The sequence below is a fragment of the Lepisosteus platostomus genome, chromosome 1, assembly GCF_059453375.1.
Source record: "Lepisosteus platostomus isolate fLepPlt1 chromosome 1, fLepPlt1.hap1, whole genome shotgun sequence".
NCBI classification, from domain to species: domain Eukaryota; kingdom Metazoa; phylum Chordata; class Actinopteri; order Semionotiformes; family Lepisosteidae; genus Lepisosteus; species Lepisosteus platostomus.
In genome coordinates, this window is record NC_142611.1 from 55,670,408 (window position 1) to 55,693,354 (window position 22,947).

General features: G+C 38.2%; 1 protein-coding gene across 3 annotated transcripts in view; it reads right to left on the reverse strand.

The window, feature by feature from the left end:
• Positions 1 to 6,290: 6,290 nt before the first annotated feature.
• Positions 6,291 to 22,947, reverse strand: part of rnf150a (ring finger protein 150a) — a 77,405-nt gene continuing 60,748 nt past the window's right edge. Inside the window, exons 7-8 of one of the 3 annotated variants that reach the window (XR_015937122.1) lie at positions 11,293 to 12,501; positions 6,291 to 11,225 (exon numbers count right to left, since the gene is read on the reverse strand). Coding sequence is in view for 2 of the 3 variants with exons in the window: in XM_088632985.1 (XP_088489111.1) it covers positions 12,383 to 12,501 (119 nt within the window). In the remaining variant the exon portion in view is untranslated. Of the gene's footprint in view, positions 12,502 to 12,521; positions 14,173 to 22,947 lie in introns of those variants that run through there. The other 2 variants (XM_088632985.1, XM_088632991.1) reach the window with 2 other exon arrangements.

Consider the following 22,947-nt stretch of genomic DNA (forward strand, 5'->3'; position numbering starts at 1 on the left):
TTTTCTATTTATCTCAGTTCTTAACATCTCTTCTTATAAAGCCTAACAAGTGAAACCTCATCTACCATGGAAATGAGCACTGTAATTAATGCTTGGACGACTTGACACTGTGCCCTCCACTCCATGCAGGAGAATTGACCCAATGACCTCATTCAGCCCTCATAGGTGTCAAACAATCCATCTGTCCATTTTCTAACTCCTTCATCCAATTCCGTGTCAGGTTCTGACTTGGCAAGCAACAGGCACAAGGCAGGATACACGCTGAACTAAGTTAACCTACCAGTATGTCTTTGGACTGTGGGAGGAAACCGGAGCACTCATAGGAAACCCAGGTCCAGAATAGAAGCCATGGCCCCAGTGTTATAAGGAAGCAATGCTAACCACTGCACCACTGCACCCACAAGGCTGCTGCCTGAGTCCAAGGTTATACTCCCTGTTCACTCACGACTGCAGAGCAAGACACATCAACAATCGCATCATTAAATTTGCGGATGACACCACTATTATAGGCCTGATCAGCGATGATGAAGAGTCCACTTACAAGGATGAAGTTGGACAGCTGCTTAGGTGGTTTCATAGCAATAACCTGGACTTGAATGTAAATAAAACAAAAGATCTAATAGTGGACTTTCGTAGACACAGGCCACACACTCACAGCCCACTCAGTATTGATGGAATGAAAGTGGAAACAGTCACAAGCTTTAGGTTTTTGGGAATTTATTTCTAATGACCTAACCTGGACTGCACATGGACTCTATCTTGAAGAAAAAATCAGGAGCGCCTCTATTTCTTGAGCTTCTTCAAGCGATGGGGGATGCCAGTACCTGTGGTGGTGAACTTCTACCGCTGCACCATCGAGAGCATCCTCACCAACAGGATCACCGTGTGGTACGGCAACACCTCTTCTCAGAGAAAGGCACTGCAGAGAATAGTGAATGTGGCCCAAAAGATCATCGGCTGTGGTCTCACCGAGATTAAACAGCTCTATGAGGACCACTGCCGTGGTAGAATTGGCCATCACAGAGGATAGTCACCACCCCAGGCATGAGCTCTTCACCCCACTGCCCTCAGGCAAGAGATACAAAAGCAAACGGACACTTACCATTAGATTCTTCACTAGCTTCTATCCACAAGCAGTGCGATTGGCGAACACATTTAACCATGCCCCTCGGACCACACCTACACCATCTACCTTATTATGATTTCTTATTTATTTATTGCACATCTCCAGTCATTGTTTACATGTCTGCATTGTTTACATTCAAAAGGTTTACTTGTTTGTTTGTATATTGTCTTGATGTACTGTCTGCACTTTGTGTTTTTACACTTGTTTTAACAATCAAGAGACTTTCTGTAAGTAAGAATTCCATTGTACCAGTACATGTACCGATTACATACGGCAATAAAGTTCAAGTTCACTGTGCTGCCCAGTGTCAGACTGGTTCCCTCAAATTCTGCTTTGTTAAGTGGGATACAAGAATAGTGTCTCACCATGATTTATTCAAAGTTCCATTACCATTAAAAATTGTTTTGCATCTTTTCTCAACAGAAAGGGGATAAGTCATCATTTGGATATTAAAGGGAAGCTGTAAGACATTGAAATTATTCTAACTACCAAGCCAGTGTTTCGGAAACAATGTGGTAGCTCTTAAGATATACTGTAACTGTCTGCTTTTATTTTTAGAACATATAGAGAGTCTGCAAGCCAGGTCCAATCTAATTCATGAGAAACCACTATCTGATGTCTATAAGGTGGTGGTCAGGGCTTTTATGACAACACTGCCTTCAATTTCCTTATTTAATGCACTACGCGCCACTGTATTTACAAAATATCTTTAGAAACATTGACAAGGCATTACATTCAGTTAATAAGACTTATTGGAGCAATTGGCATAGTGCTGCAGCAGCTATTGGATTTGGGCATACTGTAATTAACTTTTTTACATCTTAGATAACAATTATACTGTACACATGCATTCTAAAGATTGTTTTTATTGGATTAAGGTATGCCTCATGTTGTCTATCAAAGCTTTGAAACTCTTTTGCAGTAGAATATAAATGTAACACATGCTAATACAGCAGCTGGTTCCCTGATCCAGCAGGTTGCCGATTACTCAAGCCTGGGAGGCTAACGGAGACTCCCGGCCTGGTTTTATACCAGCAGTCCAGACAGGAGGCTGCATCTTCCTGTGGACCAGATTCTCACTTCTATTAATAGAACTAGGTCATTCTCAAGACAGGCCTTTGGTGATAAAATGGAAACTTGGGATAGGTGTATTTGTACAGTTTGCTGATTAGAGACCAGTACAATTCACTTGTTCATTGTAGTTATAGAACTTTTAAGATTTTCATACAAACAGCTTTATAATTTTGTTTTCATAGCAAAGAGGGCTGCATGAATGTGCTTAAGCGAATCTGGGTGTTCTGTGACTTTAGTGCTTTGGCGTCTCTGTTCTCTCATTACCTTCAGTTTCATAAAGGTCTGGCTTCCAACCTATTCATCATGAAGAGATCCCACAAAGTACGAGGGTCATTAAACACCTGGAGGAAGCTAAGGGCTGATTTATGGAAAGTGGCACTGCTAAAGCAAAAGCTCCAATGACGTCCAGGTGGTTCTTTGTTATCTTCAGAGGCCCGGCATTTAAATAATCTGCAGTGTGAAATAGGCTAGTTAGCCGAAATGTCCCAAGGTATTGAAAATTCCAGGAATTATCTTTCTTCTTCTTATCATCTGCACACATACAGTATGAGGCTTAGCCTGCAGAAGACACTATTGCCAAATGAGAAAATTTCACCTCAAAAAGAGAGACCAAGTCCTGCCGTGTAATGTAAGAACAGGGAGAGAAGTACTGCTTGACTTTGAACTAGCTTACAGGGAGAAGTGATGCCGGCAACACCACAATGTGCAATATGTCGCACCTCTCCATTCAACATGCATCCGTCGATTTCTAAACCACTTTATCCTGAACATGGTTGAAGGGGAGCCGGAGCTTAAACTGCCATCCACGGGCACAGGATCCTGGACGGGATGCCAGTCCATAGCAGAAACACACTCATTCACATCAGAGCCAGAAGTCAACAAATTAACCTACCAGAATGTCTTTGGACTGTGGGTGCAAACTGGAAAACCTGGAAGAAACCCACATGAATATGGGGAGAACATACAAACTCCACACAAACAGTACCCCAGGAATTGAATCTAGGGCTGCAAGACCGCAATGCTAAACACTGCACCACTGTGCTGCTCCGTTCAACATCTCAAGCATGAAATTCTACATGCAAAGTATTCTTCTCACCACTACAAAGAGATGAATGTCAAAAGTTGTTAATAGTGAGCACACAGCTTTGTTTCTCCCATTTAATGGAGCATAAGACAATTTCATTTGGACTTTAGCTGTGTCCTCTGTACTTTTTAAAAGTTATTGTGGCAAAAATCAAATCAACTCGGTCCATCCCTAGGCTGTTATTCTGTTGTAAACATTTACTGCTCTGTTCTATGACTTTTGCATAATCTAAATTGCTCAAATGAAAACAACAGACATTATCGTCACTCTGGTAACAGTAACTGCAGACTCTGGGCTGCAAATCATGGTAAAGTGCAGAATACTAATATGTCTTCAGGTACATTATGGAAAAAATGAAGTTCATAATGTAGTATGTATGGGTGACTTCAATAAACACGCATTTCATTTATTTGTATTTACATTAATATTCCAATAGAACAATTTTCATTAAACACTTTTAGAAGTGAAACCCTTAAAAGCTGGGACAACATTAACAATCAGAAATACTAGCATAAGATTGTATCATAGACAAAGTTGTAATTTCATAGTTGCACTGTCAATGGAATAAATACTGTACACAGATACAGTATGAAACAGTAAAGTTTTTGAGATGTTCAAATCCAGGACCTTGGAAAATGCTTTTATTTTTTAATGTTGTAAATATAGTTTAGTTTATAAACTAAAGAAATATTAAAAAGTCAAATTAAAGAAAAAATTAAATTAATGGCAACATCAGTTATAATAACTGAGATACTAGACCATGATAATAAGGTTTAAGTAGAAAAGAAAAGTGTTATTGTCTTCTGGCCCTCAAAGCACAAGCCTTTTCTCTTTTTTTTGTTTATGGCCTGTTTTGCAGTTTAAATTATAATGCACCATTGACATTACATGAATATTTTATTATCATTAAACTTTTATGTGAGTAACCTGTACATGGGGCTTCTTGGGAAATAATGTCATTATCATTTTAAAAAGCACTGGTTGCTGTGATGGTGCTGTGCCTGAACACGGTGGCATCCCCTACAAAATGAATGAAACAGCCCCTTTTTTTTAGAAGCATGGCTCCAATTCAGCTCTTTTAGAAGGATGGAATACATTTTAGGACACAGAAAACAGAAACTGAATGAAGATATTAATGATATAAATGATAATCATCTAACAGGAAAATGAAACCTACCCCAGACAGAATGCTTATCCACATTTTTCCAGTATCCATGAACCACCCACCTCTCCCTGCCATGTCATTTTAATTCCCCCTCATCCCCACCTGCCGGAGGTGCTATGTAGACCGTAAGCAGTTGCTTAGGACAGTTTGAAAGATCTCGATTATTGCACCATTTATGTCAAACCTGAACCTGTGTGCACTTCCTGAGTTACAGTAGAACTGAACAACTACTGTACAGCTGATGTTTATAATGAGCAAAACCATCAAAAAGAACAAATGAAAAAGGGCAAGTTATATGTTCAAACTCTGATAGTCCTACCATACCTTTTTAAATATGCTTAAAGTTTAGAATAATTGTCTCACAATGCAAGTCTACAAAGGCCTTCCACTAGCCTGGAAAAGCACTGTACTTATCAAGTGAAAATAAATTGTTGTTAAATGATAGACATTAGGAAACAAGATTCAACATAATAATAATAATAATAATAATAATAATAATAATAATAATAATAATAATAATAATAATAATAATTGCTTACACTTACATAGCTCTTTTCGATGATGTGACGGCAGCCATAGTGCACCAATACACATCAGTTAACAGTGGGGAAGAGATCAGAGTAATGAAGCCAATTCATAGATGGGGATTATTAAGACACCATGATTGTTAAAGGCCAATGGGAATTTTGGCCAGGACACCGAGGTAACATCCCTACTCTTTATGAAATTACCAAGATCACACCTGCTTAACGTCAGTGAGCTGCCACTTGTAAATTGCAGAGTGATATGGCTGCTGGCAGACAAAATAAAAGTAATTTGTCACAGGCATTTTGAGCAAAGTCAGTACTTGTCGTTAAAATTAGTGCTCAGGCACTTAATTCTGAAACCACTGTTACGAGCAGTCTTACAATCTCATGGTCACTGCTGTGAGCTCAGAACTGAAAGGCTGTGGGCTTAAAGCCTTAACAGGGCACTGCTGTTAAATCCCCGAGCAAGGTATTTCACTCAGATTACAACAATACAGTCAAGACAATATAACCTTGCTATAAAAAAGGGTTCTCTCAAAGATGTCAAACGAAATGAGAGTTAGTTTTCTACTTATTGTTACTATTGCTATTGTTAGTATACTGGGTTTTGCAAAAGGATTCACTCCCTTCCAACGATTCCATTTTATTGAATTAGAAATGACATACACACCTCTCTTAAAGTGAATTTTGTGAGTCAAAACTTGAATGCTCAAAACGAATACTTACATTTGAAAATAATAAAGTCTCTGTGGAGTGTTCTCTACTGTCCATTGTGATGTCCATGTGTTTGGGCCACACAAGCAACCTGAACCTAGCAGATTAAAAGTGTAAATATTTGAGTAAAAAATGGTTTTGGTTAAATATCAATCATTTCTTTAACTGCTTCATTGTTACATTTGTGTCATTAATGTACTATAACTTACACTTTCTGTACAGTATTATGAATGATTACCAAATATTGTACAGTACATTCTTTCCACATAAATTAAAGAAAAACCCAAAATATTCCTATCCTTTTGTCTTGCAAAAAACCCCAGAAGAAATCACCCCGAACCAGTTAACAGAGGATGATAAAGACATGTAAGAATTGTGTTAACAAGGAATGAAAGACCTCAGTTTCATTTCCCAATGTCATGAAACAGCACATTCTCATTATGCTTTACACAAATAGGAATTTGTTACATACATTGACACCTGGCCAATTTCTTTTAAAAATGCAACTTAATTCTTCCTTAATTTTAAATTTTGGACAATACGTGTAACAAAGCAAGAAAAAAATGAGAAATATTGTAAATAAAGACAGATTTACAGAGGTATGAAAAACGCAATAAAATTTATTGAACTCACAATCATTGTTTGACTCATACAGATGTAACATTTTACTTGAACATATCAACACAGCTGCACATATTTACATTTTCTTCTATATAACAAAATAGCAATATTATTTTGCTGGATAGTGTTTTCAACATTTTAGCGACAATCTTCTTTCCCCTCCCCGTACCCCTACCCATTTTTGACAAACACAGAGTCTATGCTCATTGCATCTACTATAAAGCAATCTAAAGCAATGTGCCTTTTTATATACTGGCTGCTCCCTTTAAAACACGGTAACATTCTCAGACTCTCGGTTTTTGTTTTGTCTCAAGTGATAAAGTGCATTACAGGAAGGTGTGTACAACTGATAAAAAAAGTAAGAGGCAGTTTCTGTTTGCAACTCAGAAAATGTACAGTAATACTCTACACAAAATAACTTTGAGGAGAAGAAAATATATACTGTATCTTACAGATTCTGAAGTGCATTTTTTAAGCTGAGATGCTTTGAGCAGCTGATAAAATGCTCAATTATTCACCATGAAAGCCACTAGGAGATATCTTTGCCATTTGGCTAAATATTTTAACAAATGTTTTTTCTTCTAAAGAGAAGCACTTAGCATTTCAAGTGTGACTCTTCTCCAAGAGCTGCAGAGCTTGGGGAAGTGAGCACAAGTCTGAAACACACTTGCAATTTAATGAGCAGCAGCACAATAAGGTACTTTCATGTAAAATTACAAAAGTGTGTGCAGATTGAACCTGTGTATTGATGGCTTGGATAGCATCACTTTTAATTGTGGTAAGAATAAATTCTTTCTAAAAAAAGGTACAAAAATATGAATGGTCTCACGCAAAGATTTTCTCACGTTCATATTAATACTAATCTTCTGTGAAATAAACACTGAAACTGATAGAGGGGATTACAATTTCAGTATTACAGTATCTACAGCTTCTGCAAACCAGGCTAGAATGGGCACATTTTTAAGTAAATGCAAATTAGTCTCAATTAGTTTCAATTTAAATTTTCAAGCCGACAACCGTCATTAACAAATTGATATAAGTCGCTGTTTTTCAGACATCAGCTGATAAACATATAATCACCATCTTCCAAAGCCCCTTTCTTTTAAAAAAACAAACTCCGAATTAAGGCTGATGCACATTGCCGCATCACCTCAAACAGCTTAGCCCAAACTCTCCTAAGACAAAACATGCTGCAGAAACCGTCCATAGTCCCACTCTCCTAGTGGTATTATTTTCCTCACTTGGGTGACAATGCCAATGTTCCACGATTTAATAACGTCAATAAAAAGTGATAAACCCAAATACTGTATTTTATATAAAAAATGTCTGCAGTCTTAAATTATTTTAAGTGTTGTTTCACTTTCTATGTGGCATCCTATGTTTCGTGTGTAAAATTTGTATAATGGTTAATTGGAAGCATCAACCTGAATGAAGTAGACTCTTAGAAATTGTGGCATACAGTATGCAGGTTTTTCTCTGACTTCACTTTTCCATGGTAAATATATCTTGGTTGAACCTCAGATATTTAAATGGTTCAAATTCAGAGTGTCAAAGGTATGGGAGTCTGGAAATAATGCTTCCCATCTCAGCACACCTTCTATATGGTACACAAAATTTATTTTTTTTGTCTTTTTTTCTGTCATATTCCACTACCTAAATTTCACCATATCACCATGAACAGTGCTGCCACTTACAGTTGTGTATTTTGGTTGGAAGTACAGATGAAAGCAGAGATTTTCCAATAAAAGTAAGTGTTCATTCATATTAACAGACAAAGGAACAATAATGAAGATCATCATTGAAGTTACATCTCAAAAATATTAAAAATATGGAAAATATTAAAACAACAAGGAGACCGTAAATACACACACAAAATCATATTCCTGCATAGGATCCCACAAAGAAGACTGCTGGCTCTGAATGACAAAAACAAATTCAAATCAAGCCTCACTCTGTACGCACTTTGAATGGAAGGCTCTAGAAAAAAACCCATTATTAAATCATACAACCTTCATTCCTTCAGAATGCTCACACCAACAATTGATTAAGGGTATTTAACGGGCAACAACATGTTGCAAATGTTTTTGTGTCTGCTGACTGTTGCGACAAAGTTTTGACAATGAGATGGTGATTTCTCATGGCTTGTTGCCACCAATGAAGGAGAGCTGACAAAGGATGTGACATTTGCTTACATCCCCAAACACCCTTGTACCCCTGAGTTTGGACTCAGGGAGACGTACTGTACAGGAGACATCAAGGAAGCATCGTTGACAAAGCAAAGGTATACTAGAACTGCCATGTGGAGTACATAAAAATATGATCTAAAAAGCATATGGGGAATTTAGCCGAAGGTTGTAACTGTGACAGATGACAATGACAGCCACTAAGGCTACTCACAGACAGACCTGACTTCTCCCCATGTTTGGAAACTGGCAGAACCAAAACAGCCAAAGAATCAAGACGTGATTCAGTTTTTCCACTTGGGCTCAGAGGTTGAAGAAACACAATCCAAAATACAAGGTGCCTCCAAAGTCAGAATGCCCTGGCATTGAGAATTTCAGTGCAGAACAGTGCAACAGCGGGTCATCAGCAAGGCCCTGTGTTCATGTAGAGCAGGCACAAGCCATCACTGCTGTTGCTGCCCTGCGACATCACACTTGACAAAGACAGAGAACAGTCTGAGTAACACAGAGCCTGGTGGGAACTGTTCTGCTGTCTCTTCAGGTGCCACCTGCGTTTACCTCCTTTATTTGGTTCACTGGCGTCTACAATTTAAGCTTAATCATTGGCACAGCTGCTGATTATCATCCAGTGCACTTGCTTCTAAAAAACTACAGAAAACATCTTAACAGCTAGGTAGCATATGCAAACCACACGGCTTAATATTAATTACCATTATACATGAAGAAAAACAAATCAAAATAAAGAAAGTGTAAGCTTTGGTTTATGTATTCCACATTCCCCATACATTCTGCAAAGTTAGGCCTTTAAATACTCTATTTTTATTCAACTTTGAGCCTGGGAATACAGTTTATTCCAGGCTAGGTGAAGAATGCACATTGCCAGCTTGATACTAAAAACATATGAAATGGACATTTGGAAACCCCATCAGGACATGTGTGAGGAATAAATACAATGCCTGATTGTCCTATTGCTCCTAAATCTATGGGGAAAATATTTATACATCAATGCAACAATTTAATGCAGGAAAAAAAGAATGATTTTTTCACGTGTCTTTCTAGCGCGTGTGTTATGATCACACAGTTTAAATACTGTCTTAATTTACAAAAACTAATGGAATACACACAACATGAACATAAAGGAATACCTAAGAAATCAATGAGGGGTTTGAAGTTATGAAGAGATGAAGTGACTAGCCTGCAATAAGTAATGATGACTATCCTTTTACCCATTTACAGTGGGAGAGCAAAGAAGAACAAATGGTCTTTTACGTATCTTTCAACAAAAAAGGTGTTGTTTTTCATTATAAAAACATTCCTATATATCGTTTCAAATCACCTTTAGCCATTCAAACACCAGCCTTGGTGCCGCATGTTTATAAGTAAACTTTATTTGAAAAAAAGTGGCCATTCAAACCATTCAATTATTTTTGTTTTTACCTCAGCTGGATTACGGTCTTAAACCAGCATTTTATCTCAACGAATGTACAGAAATTCATCGATGATGACTGAACTCCTCACTAACGTAAAGGGGAATTTCTGTCGTTTTGTTGGTTTGGCCTCCTTCAGCTGCTGATTAATATTACATGGGTGCATGCTGTTTGAATACAGGAACACGTGCTAAGAAGATGCACAATACCATGGCTAATCTGTCACCATCAAGGTTTAATTTATTGCTACTGAATTAATAAAAACAGCAATGACCTTTATCAGTCATGTGTCATTTCTTGATTTATACAGCAACTAAAGCTTTATGTTTTTGTTCTCACCAAAACGGAAGCATCTTCCCTGAATGTCACTCTTATTCCCAGCTTACAGTACGGTTATACTGCTCATTAGTGACGTTAAAGCCCCTGAACAAGCCTCTCTCCAACTGTAAACTGTAGCTTTGGTGATAACGCAAACATAGACAATAAGAAAAAAACGTTTGCCATGCTTGATTCAATTCAATGGAGTAAAAAACACAGATGATCCTAAATACACTCACTGGATTACATACAGAAGATTCCTCTTTAGTTTAGAAAAATAAATTTGTAAATTACTAAAATAATCTAAGATTATTTATTCTATGCATGATGATGTGCAATATAAAGAAATCAGCCATTTCAAAAATATAATGTACTCCTCACCCTGCTTTTACTAAGATACCAGTAGTGCCACCATCCCCCAGAACATTGTTTCTGTTAAAAAGGTAAATTATTATTTCATCTGTGGGTCTAATAAAAAAGTCTGTACTAGGTAACGCACCTTGGTTTCTTCATGAACACATCAACAATGCTACCTTTTCAACTTCAATCTGCACTCTATTACAACAACTTTAACAATACTCCACAGGAAAAGCAAAGATTAGCATATCTTAAAACTTAAGTGACTGAAATGGTCTACAAAATATTCTAAATGAATCCCAGTGGAAACCTTCCCTGAACTTCTGTCTTTCTTGAAATCACTGCTCTCACTATACCAAATCATTATTCATTCATTTATTATTGATACATATTAGGTTCTTATGTGGAGGCAAATATGTTTCATTTGTGGCTAGAGAAGAGATAACCAAGTTTTAAAAAATGATAAATTTCAACTGAATATACTCTTAGACAAGAGCTGGTCATAATTAAGAAAAGGAAAAATCTCATTTGGTTTATTTGGTCATCATTGTATTGTTTTAAACGATGGTTTTAACGTACATATCTCATACTACTTTAAGTAGCTGCATTGGGAACTGAATTGTAAAGGTCTTTTAAAAAAATGAAAATTCAAAAATTAAAATGAACAGTATTCTTTAACAGCAGTCATATGAGAACACAAACTCGTCAATAATGCCTTTAGGAAACCAGTAATGATCGTTGCATTTTTTCTCGTTTTTGTCTTTTCAGTATTCTTGTGAAGATAACCACCATTTCAGAGCATGACTCAAATGGCGGATCTGTGAAACCTCCTCAGCTTGACTGTAAGTTTGAGCAGAACCACAGTACTAGTTTTTAACTGAAACCAAGAAACAATCCTTCTTTGCACAGCACATAAGTGATAATTTCACTTCACTACAGAGAACAGGAACTGATATCTGTTGTTTTTTGCTCCATTGACATTGGCTAGCCTGCTGAGATCCAGCTATTTCATTTCTAATGTAGGCTAAATCCATAAATGAGCGAACTGACCACACTTGAAAGACACATAACGAATAAAGAAGATAAAGGTTGTGGAAATAATTAAATCTAGATGCTACCAGCATGACAGAACTGTCATATTTTCAGGGTCCTCTAATTCAAGTCACTAATGCAAGCACTGAAGACTCAAAGTCATCTTTTTGCTTCTTCTGAAGATCAGACATGATCTCTATGCAACACATAATTTAATACTTCAATGACTGCTCGGAATCATTCAATGCTGGTCAGAGATTTTTTTACATCAAAAGCATATACTGTATACACACACAGCTGAGTTATTTTGGCAGTGATACGGTATATAAAGAATGCAAAGTTTTAGTTGGTTTCCACAAAGCTCAAGGAGGGAGGGGAAGCAGTAGAGAAATGACAGCTAGAGTTTTACTAGTGGCCCACTTCAAGGATTAAAAAAGGAGCATAAAAACGCAAGCTGTGTTTTTATATTCTTCACATTGTCCACCCAGCTGAACAGAACTGAAAAAAAAAGAAAGAAAACTGGAACGAAACAGGCATGATGGTAGTCAAAGGGATGATGTGCAATTCCCGTGAGGAGAAAAGCTATCTTGCTGCTGATGAGGCCATGAGAAAAGAAAGAGTTGCTATTGCTTTTCATGGCCGCCCCCATCCGGAGTGCACTCCTGTCTGGAAAGTTCAATTTCTCGGTGTTCGGACATCTGGTCTGGCAAACGCCTTTTGCTCCGACTGACAGACACCCCCAGCCTGAGACTATTCAAGACTTGACCTCCTCGCAGTCCTGGTCAGTGGAGAGCTCCACATCAGAGAGTCCAACCTCCACTGAAATGATCAAGGAGGTGTCCGAGTCACTGCTGACAGTGGGCTCCTGGTCACCTGCAGGAAGACAAAAGACTCTTACCAGTGTGACCTCTTGTACCTTATAAGGAAGTAGAAACATGACACTTTCATTAGAAGAAGGGCCCTATGCCGGTCCACTTTCACTTTTGAGTGCAGCCCTCAAAGGACATTTGCAGAATTAATAAAATCCAAAATGCAAAAATATAAAAATAAATTAAATATAAATCTAACAATTAATGAAAACCCTTTTGTTGTTCCTTTAAATTACCTTGAAATGGAAGACATGAATCACGCATCTTTTAAAACCTTCTTAAATTAAACCGTAGGCTTACAGAGCTTGAAAGATCATACAAAATGCTGAAACATTAAAGGCAAACTAAATAAAACTAGCTGCAGTAACATACCGTTTTATAATATAGTAAAGACATAAGAAAATTAAAAAGGTAAACAACTGCCGTAACATGCATTGAAAGTTTTGTGGAAAAAAAAAAACAATTTAAATGAGGAAATGGTGACTTTTCAAAAGAATCCAATTCAATTTCTCCTCACAAATGGGAACCATAAAATAATTGGAAGATTTATGATCGAGTTATAGATGTGTATATCACCTCTAAATACACAATCATAACACTGTCGACCTTGCATATGCTTACTTTCAGATAAAAGGAACATCTTTACCACATTTACTGGCAAAACAGTGTTGTACAGCATTATAGTTATAAGCAAGCCATAAACAGTGTCTTATCTTAAAAATGAGAAGCTCTCAAATATCAAGAACTACTGTGTCATGACAAAGCACAGACTGCAATGACTTTTAAAGGGCAGGTGAGTCATTGTCCATGTCAATGTCTGTTAGCATGACCATCAAGGTAGCCACATAGGATCCACTGGAAATATGCTGCACACAGGCAGCTACCATTTGAAACGAACACACCATAACCAAGTACGTTAATTAGAAAGTCCTTATCTAAGCAATATGTTTCAAAAAGAAAGAACTCAGTGGCTTATTCCACAAAAACAAAGTGCATTGATTTAAAACGTGTTGAGTGATTCTCTGATCTTTGCCTTACCATGCCATTAGCTGTTCTGTTAAAACTCTATATAAATCACTGCATCATGGAAACAGAAACTTTGAGATACTGTATCAAGCCATATGCACTTTATCAAAAAGTCTCTTTAGAAAACTTTAATTATGCCAGTATTATGCTACCCCCCTTTCCGTGTTCTTGAAAATAAACCCCAGAGGACTCCAGCTGGATGACATCCCGTGGAGGAGCAAACATAAATCTTTTGTCTCGTCAGTCTGTAAGACAACATCGGCAGGAGGCATGAAGAAGCAGTTGGCTTTTTCAGGGTGGGGCTGAATTAGTCATGAAATGCAGTCATGCCAACTGAGCAAAAGTCTGGGCCTGTAAAATGTTTTAGAAGAATTGAAGAATGAGTCATTCTGATAGATTATAAGGATTTATTTGTCTCAACAATTTATAACAACTACCCCTGAGCACAGGAAGCTAGTGCTCCAGGGGAGAACCCAACGAGGTACAGAAGTGAGGTTCAGGTGGGAGAGAGGTCTGCCTTCGCACTGACACGTCAAGACACTTGCCTGGCTTTCAGCTGTGTTCAACTGTTGATGGCGGAAGAGAGCTAATGTGGCATATATTGGCCACACTCGTCAAAGGGAAGAAAAGGCTCGGACAAGCAGAAAAACTGCAAATAACACAGAAAAAAAACCTACAACCTTTCTTGGATACACATACAGTCATGTGAAAAAGAAAGTACACCCTCTTTCAATTCTATGATTTTATATATCAGGACATAAAAAAAAATCATCTGGTCCTTACCAAGTCCTAAAATTAGGTAAATCTAACCTCAGGTGACAAATAACACATAACCGATTCCACCATGTCATTATTTAACAAAAAATGCAGACATGCAGAAGCCATGTGTGAAAAACTAAGTACACCCCATGAGTCAATAGCTTGTTAAAAACCACCTTTAGCAGCAATAACTTGAAGTAATCGTTTTCTGTATGAGTTTATCAGTCTCACATCGTTTTGGAGGAATTTCGGCCAACTCTCTTGGCTACCCTTCCATGAAAGCCATACTTGTTCAGTCTTTTTTTGATCGTACTGTCATGAACTTCAACATTTAACATGTTAACCGAGGCCCGTAGATCCCTAGATATAGCTTTTGGGTTCTTTGCAATTTCTCTGAGCATTATACAGTCTTGAGCTTGGGGTGAATTTGCTGGGACGCCCACTCCTGGGAAGATTGGCAACTGTCTTGAATGTTCTCCATTTTTTAATAATCCTTCTCACTGTAGAAGGATGGATTTCAAATTGTTTGGAAATGGCCTTATAACCCTTCCCAGATTGATGAGCAGCAACAATTGCTTCTCTGAGTTCATTGCTGATGTCTTTTCTCCTTGGCACAGTGTTAACACACACCTGAATGCTCCAGACCACCAAACAGCCAAAAGTCCTGCTTTTATAGAGGTGGTCACACTTCCTGATGATCAACTAATCAAGTGCATTTGATTAGCAGCACCTGGCTGCTAATTACCTTCTTAATTCCTATGGAAGCAGTAAGGGTGTACTTAATTCTTCCCACATGGTTTCTGCATTTTGGCTTACTTTTTGTTGAATAACGACATAGTGAAATCTGTTATGCGTTGTCTGTTATCTAAGGCTAGATTTCTTTAATTATAGAAGTTGGTGAGGACAAGGCAATTGCTATATATGCCCTGATATGTAAAACCATTGAATTGAAAGAGGGTGTACTTTCTTTTTCACATGACTGTATCTGGTCATGAGAGAGTGAAAAGGTCACTGCAGAAGTTTTGAAGTTTGCACCATTTTAGAAGTTCATTTTCAGCCTAAAATATTCACTGATGCAGGGGGTGTAAAAAAGATATATGATAAATTTAATTGCAATAAATATAGGAGATGGGATAATAAATCCTAGTACCAATCACTATTGTAGGGTGCACAGGTTCTACAGTAACCTCTACTAATAATAGTATTAGGGCTATAAGAACACAAGTTTCTCTCTGTATAATTTAACCTTGTTTATGCTCCATCAGTGCATGGCCATCCAGCTGTGCTGATACAGTAGTTCTTTTCATTACTCTCACAGTACTGGCAGTTGTTAACATGAATGGATTAAGATCCAAAGATGACAGCATGAGACAGACTTTCAGCAAACAAATGCCTGATGGACCACAATGAACCCAAGGAACTTTGTTACTTCTCAGCTAATAATTATAGGCATTAACAGAACTCATGCTGCCTCCCATCTTGATCAGATTTATACTACAGTGTGTTCAATCAGTTGTGTATTCCAGATAAACCCCTCCATTTTATATTTGCTGTGTGAAATTAGTCTGCACATTTCAAGCTGCATAAAAACATGGTTGGCAATCATCGCCATAGTGGGACCTAAAATCTAAAAGAGATATTCACACATTGCTTCTGTAACTTATGTATATAATCAAAATGATTTTACAATGAATAGTGGTGAACTGCAGTAAGTATATTCATTTCATCTGTTTAAAAAAAAAAGACAATGTTGAATGGTTTGTCACAATTCTAAAATCTACAGTGAAAGATGAAAACATGTAATTCTCCTGGAATCCATAAGGGGGTCTAAGATGTAAAGCTGGAAGCAAATACAACTGAGTGGGGGTGGTGGAAATGTAATTTCTGAACCAAATTAAAATACAACAAGAAAAACAAGATTAACATATGTTGATACATGTAACATGTACAGGTATAGTGTTTTATTAAATAAACAATAACACATATTACATCAAATAAAAAACGGTACTCTGAAAAAAACACGGATGCCAGCTGGACAACCCATCTAGTTATTTCAAGCTCTGTAATCAGAACACAAGTGATGATGAATCATCAATGATGTGGGATTTCTATTCAGGCAGAACAAAGAGAAAGAGATGTATCTTTTGCCTGTGAATCACAGCTTTCCATTCAGTAGCTGCAATATGCCTTTTGAAAGCAAAGTGAGTTTAAAATGTAACTTGTAACCTGTGCATAGACCAAAGTCCTGCTTTGGTCTGGATCTCTCTGGATTTTTTTTAATTCTCCTGTTAGTATAAAACATCTATGATAATACCAGGAAGTAAGGCAATATTGATATGAATGTTTTTTTTTATGTCTCTACCAATGCTTTATTTTGCATTGTCTTACTAATAGAATGCTGGTCATGCAGTCAAAATCATAAAATCATGCCAGCTGCTGTTTACAAATATTGCATTCATTAACAAAATTCTATAAAACAGGAATAGGAATATGTTGCTTTAAAATAATTACGTCTTTGCATCTAAAGTGCAGTCTGAAGATGTAGCTATGGTAACTGTCCCAGACAGTGCCGTTAGTTTCAGTTCAGCTGGCAGCTGATGTAGTAGTTACCACAGCTTCTCTATACACACAGCAAGATCCACACCCCACCACAGTTAATCCACTGCTCGCACACACATGGCACTGCTAAGGCGGCAGATTTTGCATCATATGATTTTACCTATAAAGGTACTGTGCTGTTAATCTTTTTAGCCGTTTTTCCAATTCACTTTTGAGGAATATTATTGGAATATCACCACTGCTCACTACAGTAAAACATGCACCATGCAAATTCCTTTCTACTACCTCACGAACAACACATCCCTGCCTGACGAGCTGAACCACTTCTATGCCCGCTTTGATGCTCTGAACACGGGCACTGCCGAGAAGACCCCAAGCGTGCAGGGCGAGTTTGTTCTGAAACTCTCAGAGCAGGACGTGCAGAAGACTCTGAGCAGGGTGAAAATCCGTAAGGCTGCAGGGCCTGATGGGATACCACCTCGCGTCCTGAGGACATGTGCAGCCCAGCTGACCACAGTGTTTACAGACATCTTTAACTCCTCCCTGTCACAGTCCATGGTCCCCACCTGCTTTAAAAAAACCACTATTGTTCCAACCCCCAAAAAGACAAAAGTGACATGCCTGAATGATTACCGCCCAGTAGCATTAACATCTGTGGTGATGAAATGCCTGGAGAAGCTGGTGTTGTCACACATCAACTCCTCCATCACAGAGTCCCTGGACCCCCTGCAGTTCGCCTACCAGAACAACAGATCAGTGGATGATGCTGTCTCCCTGGCTCTGCATACAGCCTTGGAACACCTGGACACTAAGAACTCGTATGTGAGAATGCTGTTTGTGGACTACAGTTCAGCATTTAATTCCATCATACCCTGTCAACTGGTGACAAAGCTCAGGGGATTAGGTCTGTGCAACTCTGTCTGCAACTGGCTGCTGGACTTTCTTATCGAGAGACCACAGGTGGTGCGGATAGGCAATAAAACATCAACACCACTCACCCTGAGCACTGGAACCCCACAAGGCTGCTGTCTGAGTCCAAGGTTGTACTCCCTATTTACTCACGACTGCACAGCAAGACACAGCAATAACCGCATCATTAAGTTTGCCGATGACACCACTATAATAGGACTGATCAGTGATGATGACGAGTCCACTTACAGGGATGAAGTTGTACAGCTGCTTAGGTGGTGTCATAGCAATAACCTGGACTTGAACATAAAGAAAACGAAAGAGCTAATAGTGGACTTTCGGAGACACAGGCCACACACTCACAGCCCACTCAGTATTGATGGAACGGAAGTGGAAACAGTCACCAGCTTTAGGTTTTTGGGAATTCACATCTCTAAAGATCTAACCTGGACTGTGAACACTGACTCTATCATGAAGAAGGCTCAGCAGCGCCTTTATTTCTTGAGGTGCCTCAAGCGATGGGGGATGCCAACACATGTGTTGGTGAACTTCTACCGCTGCACTATCGAGAGCGTCCTCACCAACGGGATCACCGTGTGGTATGGCAACACCTCTTCGCGAGAAAGAAAGGCACTGCAGAGAATGGTCAATATGGCCCAGAAGATCATCGGCTGCGGTCTCACCGAGATTAAACAGCTCTATGAGGACCGCTGCCGTGGTAGAATTCTGGCCATCACAGAGGACAGTCACCACCCCGGGCATGAGCTCTTCACCCCACTGCCCTCAGGCAAGAGATATAAGAGCATACGGACACTTACCACTAGATTCTTCAATAGCTTCTATCCACAAGCAGTGAGACTGGCGAACACATTTAGCCATCCCCCTCGGACCACACCTACACCATCACCATCTACCTCATTGTAATTTATTAATTGTACGTCTCCAGTCATTGTTTACACGTCTGTATTGTTTACAGTCAAACTGTCTGCATGTTTACTTGCACATTGTCTATTGTTTGTTTGTACATTGTCTTGATGCACTGTTTGCACTTTGTTTTGTTTTTTACACTTGTTTTATAATCGAGAGACTTTCTGTAAGTAAGAATTCCATTGTACCAGTACCGGTTACATATGGCAATAAAGTTCAAGTTCAAGTTCAACTGCAGACATTAGGCATTCAGCATTCAGGCTAGTACTTGTATTAGAAATTGGTTAATACATAAGAAACTGAGATTCAAATAATGAGTAAATGTTCATGTTTCTGATTTAATTAGTGGAGTACAACGGATATTTGTATTACAATCACTGGTTTCTCCATCTTGATATAAAGATCTCGATTTCTGTGTAGGTAGAGAAAACTGCAGTACTTTCCCAATGATACCAAACTAGGATTAGCGAACACTATAGGAGCTCTAGGAGAAATTCAAGACAACACTAAAGTAAGGAGTGTGCAGACACCATGTAGAATATATGTTAATGTAGTTAAGTGTAGGGTTATGCATCCTGGTAGCAAAAATAAATTACAAATATAAAATGGAAAGCACAAAGCTAGAAAGGGCTATATATGAAAAAGACTTTATGTAGGCATTTTCATCTTCCAGGCAATGTAGAGAAGCAACAAAAGAAAACCAAAAGCTCTAATCACTACTCCACACTTCTGACTAATATGGTATTGCTGTCCCCCTAAGCAACAATGAAGCTTTTACTAATTTTTTTTTACCAAAGGCCGCAATGCACAACTGTAGCCACAAGGTGCCAGTCTGCCACATATTTCTTTTTCTCCTATGCAATAGCAGGATTGAAGACTACAGTGTAGTATCACTTTGCCAAAAGACAAATGTCCATGTGCTAGGTTTAGATGAATACAAATAGAAATGATTGGCTCAATGTATATTTTTCTGTACATGATATTAATCATGCAGGCTTTAACACAGACAGCATGTTATTGTAGACACCATTTAAAAAGCAACATACTATAATCAACACAGATCAATTACTTAAAAATGGCCAAAATAGATTTTGTCTTAATATTAAGATCTGAAAAATTAAAAAAGTAAAATTGCTCTCTTTCTGGGGGGTGAGCAGCCTGGAATTAAGAATAAATACCACTGATCTCATTTAATAAAATCTTTTGAGTTGAAACAAAAGGAATTATATCGCTGAACATAACAATGATCAGAAATGAGAGGAGGCCATTCAACCCAGCTTGCTCGTTTGACTCTTTTACACCCTTTGCTTGCCATCAGTTAACTGCAATGTAGATTAAAAAGGGAGAAGCGATGCCTGAGTGCACTACTTCTATAGTAATAGGAAATCCATTGTGTGTTATTAGCGAACAACAAGTCTGTCCCTCCAGGCAGTATCACAGAGGGAATGGTTTCTCAGCCCATATTCCTAGCTATAAACAAGGTTGCAGATTAACTGCTGCAACTGCCGAAGTATCAGTAGGAGACAGAGATAATAAAAGGCAACAGGACTGTTGTTGGTGATCTGTCAAGTAAAAGGCTTCCATTGTCCTAAGCTATTTCAACTGAACCTGCTTCAGTGCCTTATGACATTTCGTTGAATGTGAGCTGAGGCCATGACTGAAATGGCACATGGCCACCCTGTCTCCAAAGATTTATTCACCCCAGCTAGAGAGAGTCTTTGTTCCTGATGTATGAACACATTGCCCTTTAAACTTTTTTTTAACTTTCCTGTGCAGCCAAAAAAAAGTCTATCTACACGTCACCGTTCAAAGCAAAGCAGAAGCCAAAGGAATACAGTGCGTCTGTAAAACTGGAGAAGCTGCACAGCAGAAACAACAATAAGGCATCTTCTGTTTTAAGCAAGCAAGCTTCCGTTTTAAGGTAATGCATGCCAATTAATATTTCAGAAATAAAAATATAATTACCACGCACCTTTGAAATGAAAACTATTTTAGACCAAATTTTAATTCTTTATTGTGCTAAATAAGTGTAATTAAGGGTGTCATGGTGGTGCAGTGGTTAGCATTGCTATAATACCTTACAGCTCTGAGGTTCAATTTCCTCCGAGTGCTCTGGTTTCTTACTACAGTCTAAAGACGTACTGGTAGGTTAATTGGCTTCTGGAAAATTGGCCCTGGTGTTTATGTGTGTTTGTGTCTGTGTGTGATGGACTGGTATCCAGTGCAGGACGTATCTTGTACTCGTTACTTGCCAGGACACGCACCGGTTTCCCTGAGACCTGAACTAGATAAAGGGGTTAGAAAACAGATAGTTGGAAGAGTACTTAAGTGTAATTCTTTATTTTGGTGTTAGACTTTAAATATAACTAACAATATTGCACAGAAAGTGTGAAGTGCAATTAATTCGAGATTTAAGATCCTATTCGGTTTTCTAAGGGCAGATAGCTATTGCATAGGCTTGTAACAGCAACAATTTCGGCCTTTAGCTTAAAGCAAAAGTGCCAAATTTAAAGTGGTTTCAGAATGCTGCAGTACGTTCACAAGAATAATTCTACTCTAGTACGTTTCTAACTCTTCCACTAAAAGAAAGGGACCAAAGGTAGAATGCGCTACAATTCTCTTTAGGGACAAACAGCCTTCGGTGGACTGTAAAGGAAATATTAGACAAAAACAGCTATTTTTTAACCATCAAAGCTAGTCACCTTCTCTTACAGTTCTGGATGCTACTTCGGCAAACGGATTAGCAAAAATATTTAGGCAAGAGATACAGATTTCTTGCCTAAAGAGCAGGATTTGAGCTTTGCCATGAAACTAAACATATTTCAGATGTGTTATTACAGAGAAATTATACAACAGTATTACAACACAAACTGGGAAAAGTTGTGTAATTTCAGTTTCTGGTAGTAGTATGGTACATCAAATGTTTTACTGAATTCTTGAATCTCAAGTTTGTGTAAATGTGGCAGGCCAGCTTAAGAAAGTTTTAAAATTAAAGCTGTGTTCTAAAATTAAAACAAAATCCACAAATGAAAAATACAGCACTACTTGGGGCAGCGGGACAACATTCTACAATATATTAGGTGTGGATCCAGAGACTCTACTGATTCCTCGCTGAAATTTCAATGGATTTCCCTGCAGCTCAACTGACTGGAAGGGAAAGACAAAACAAATGGGTTAAAAATTAACAGGTTTTACATCTAGTAGAGAGCTACAAAAGGAAGATGGGTCTAACGACAAATTCCAAACGGTTTTTCAGAATAGGAGACAACTAGGCTTGGCAGAGACAATAACAAAACACCCTGCAGCAATAAGGCTTGATCGCTGGTTTACAGTAGTTGTCTCCAAGAAACACAGGAAAACAACACCACAGCAAAATTTACAGCACAATACAGAATATATAAACACAACCTTACTCCTGAAAAGAATGTTCCCCTCAACTTAGTCCGCAAGACTAAAGTACTACAAAACATACACAGTTCTAATGTGAATGTCCTACTTGCAAAGCAAAAAGAAGGCTTTAGAACCAGTTCCAGCAGGGCCTATCTAATCGAGAAAATGCACCACCGAAAGGATGGGAATGAAGGCAACGCAGATACAAAGGCAGCATTTACTTGCTTCCTGCAATGGTGGTTATAACTTTACAACTAGTCCTAGTACCATCTCATGTACTGCTTCGCTGCTCTCTGGAATTTCAGCTCTGCCACCAGGAAACCAGTTGGGCCAAAATAAACAGTATGAGGTATTGACATTTCTGGGATTGGTGTCAAAATGCCCCCATTACAGTTTTTATAACATTTCTGGGAGGTTCTAGCTCAGCCTTTTCGTAAAGTAAAACATACATTTCACATCTTGAAGCAGTATAATGACATTTGAATTGCAAAATAAACTGGAAGGATGTAATCAATCAGTACATAATGATTAACCCACAGCAAGTGGGCTTCTACTCTGAAATTGTTTTAATTAGTGTTTCCTGGCTGTGATACCTATAGATGGGTTTTCACAAATCAGAGATAACAAGTGTTTAATTTTCCTATTGAAACAGTAAAATATATGATATGATGGAAAGTAATGAGCGTGAAGAAGTCTACCTCAGGTTAAACGAACAGCCTTTCCCTCATCAATAACCTGCAATACAGATAAACAGGAAACTACATGTAGAAGTGTTATAGTTCTGCTGAGTGACCTAAAAAGTTGATTTTCTTGGCAGTTTCCATATGCTTTTACTATGATAAGAAGCAGCTGCAAACTAGAACGCCGCAGATATGCTCCC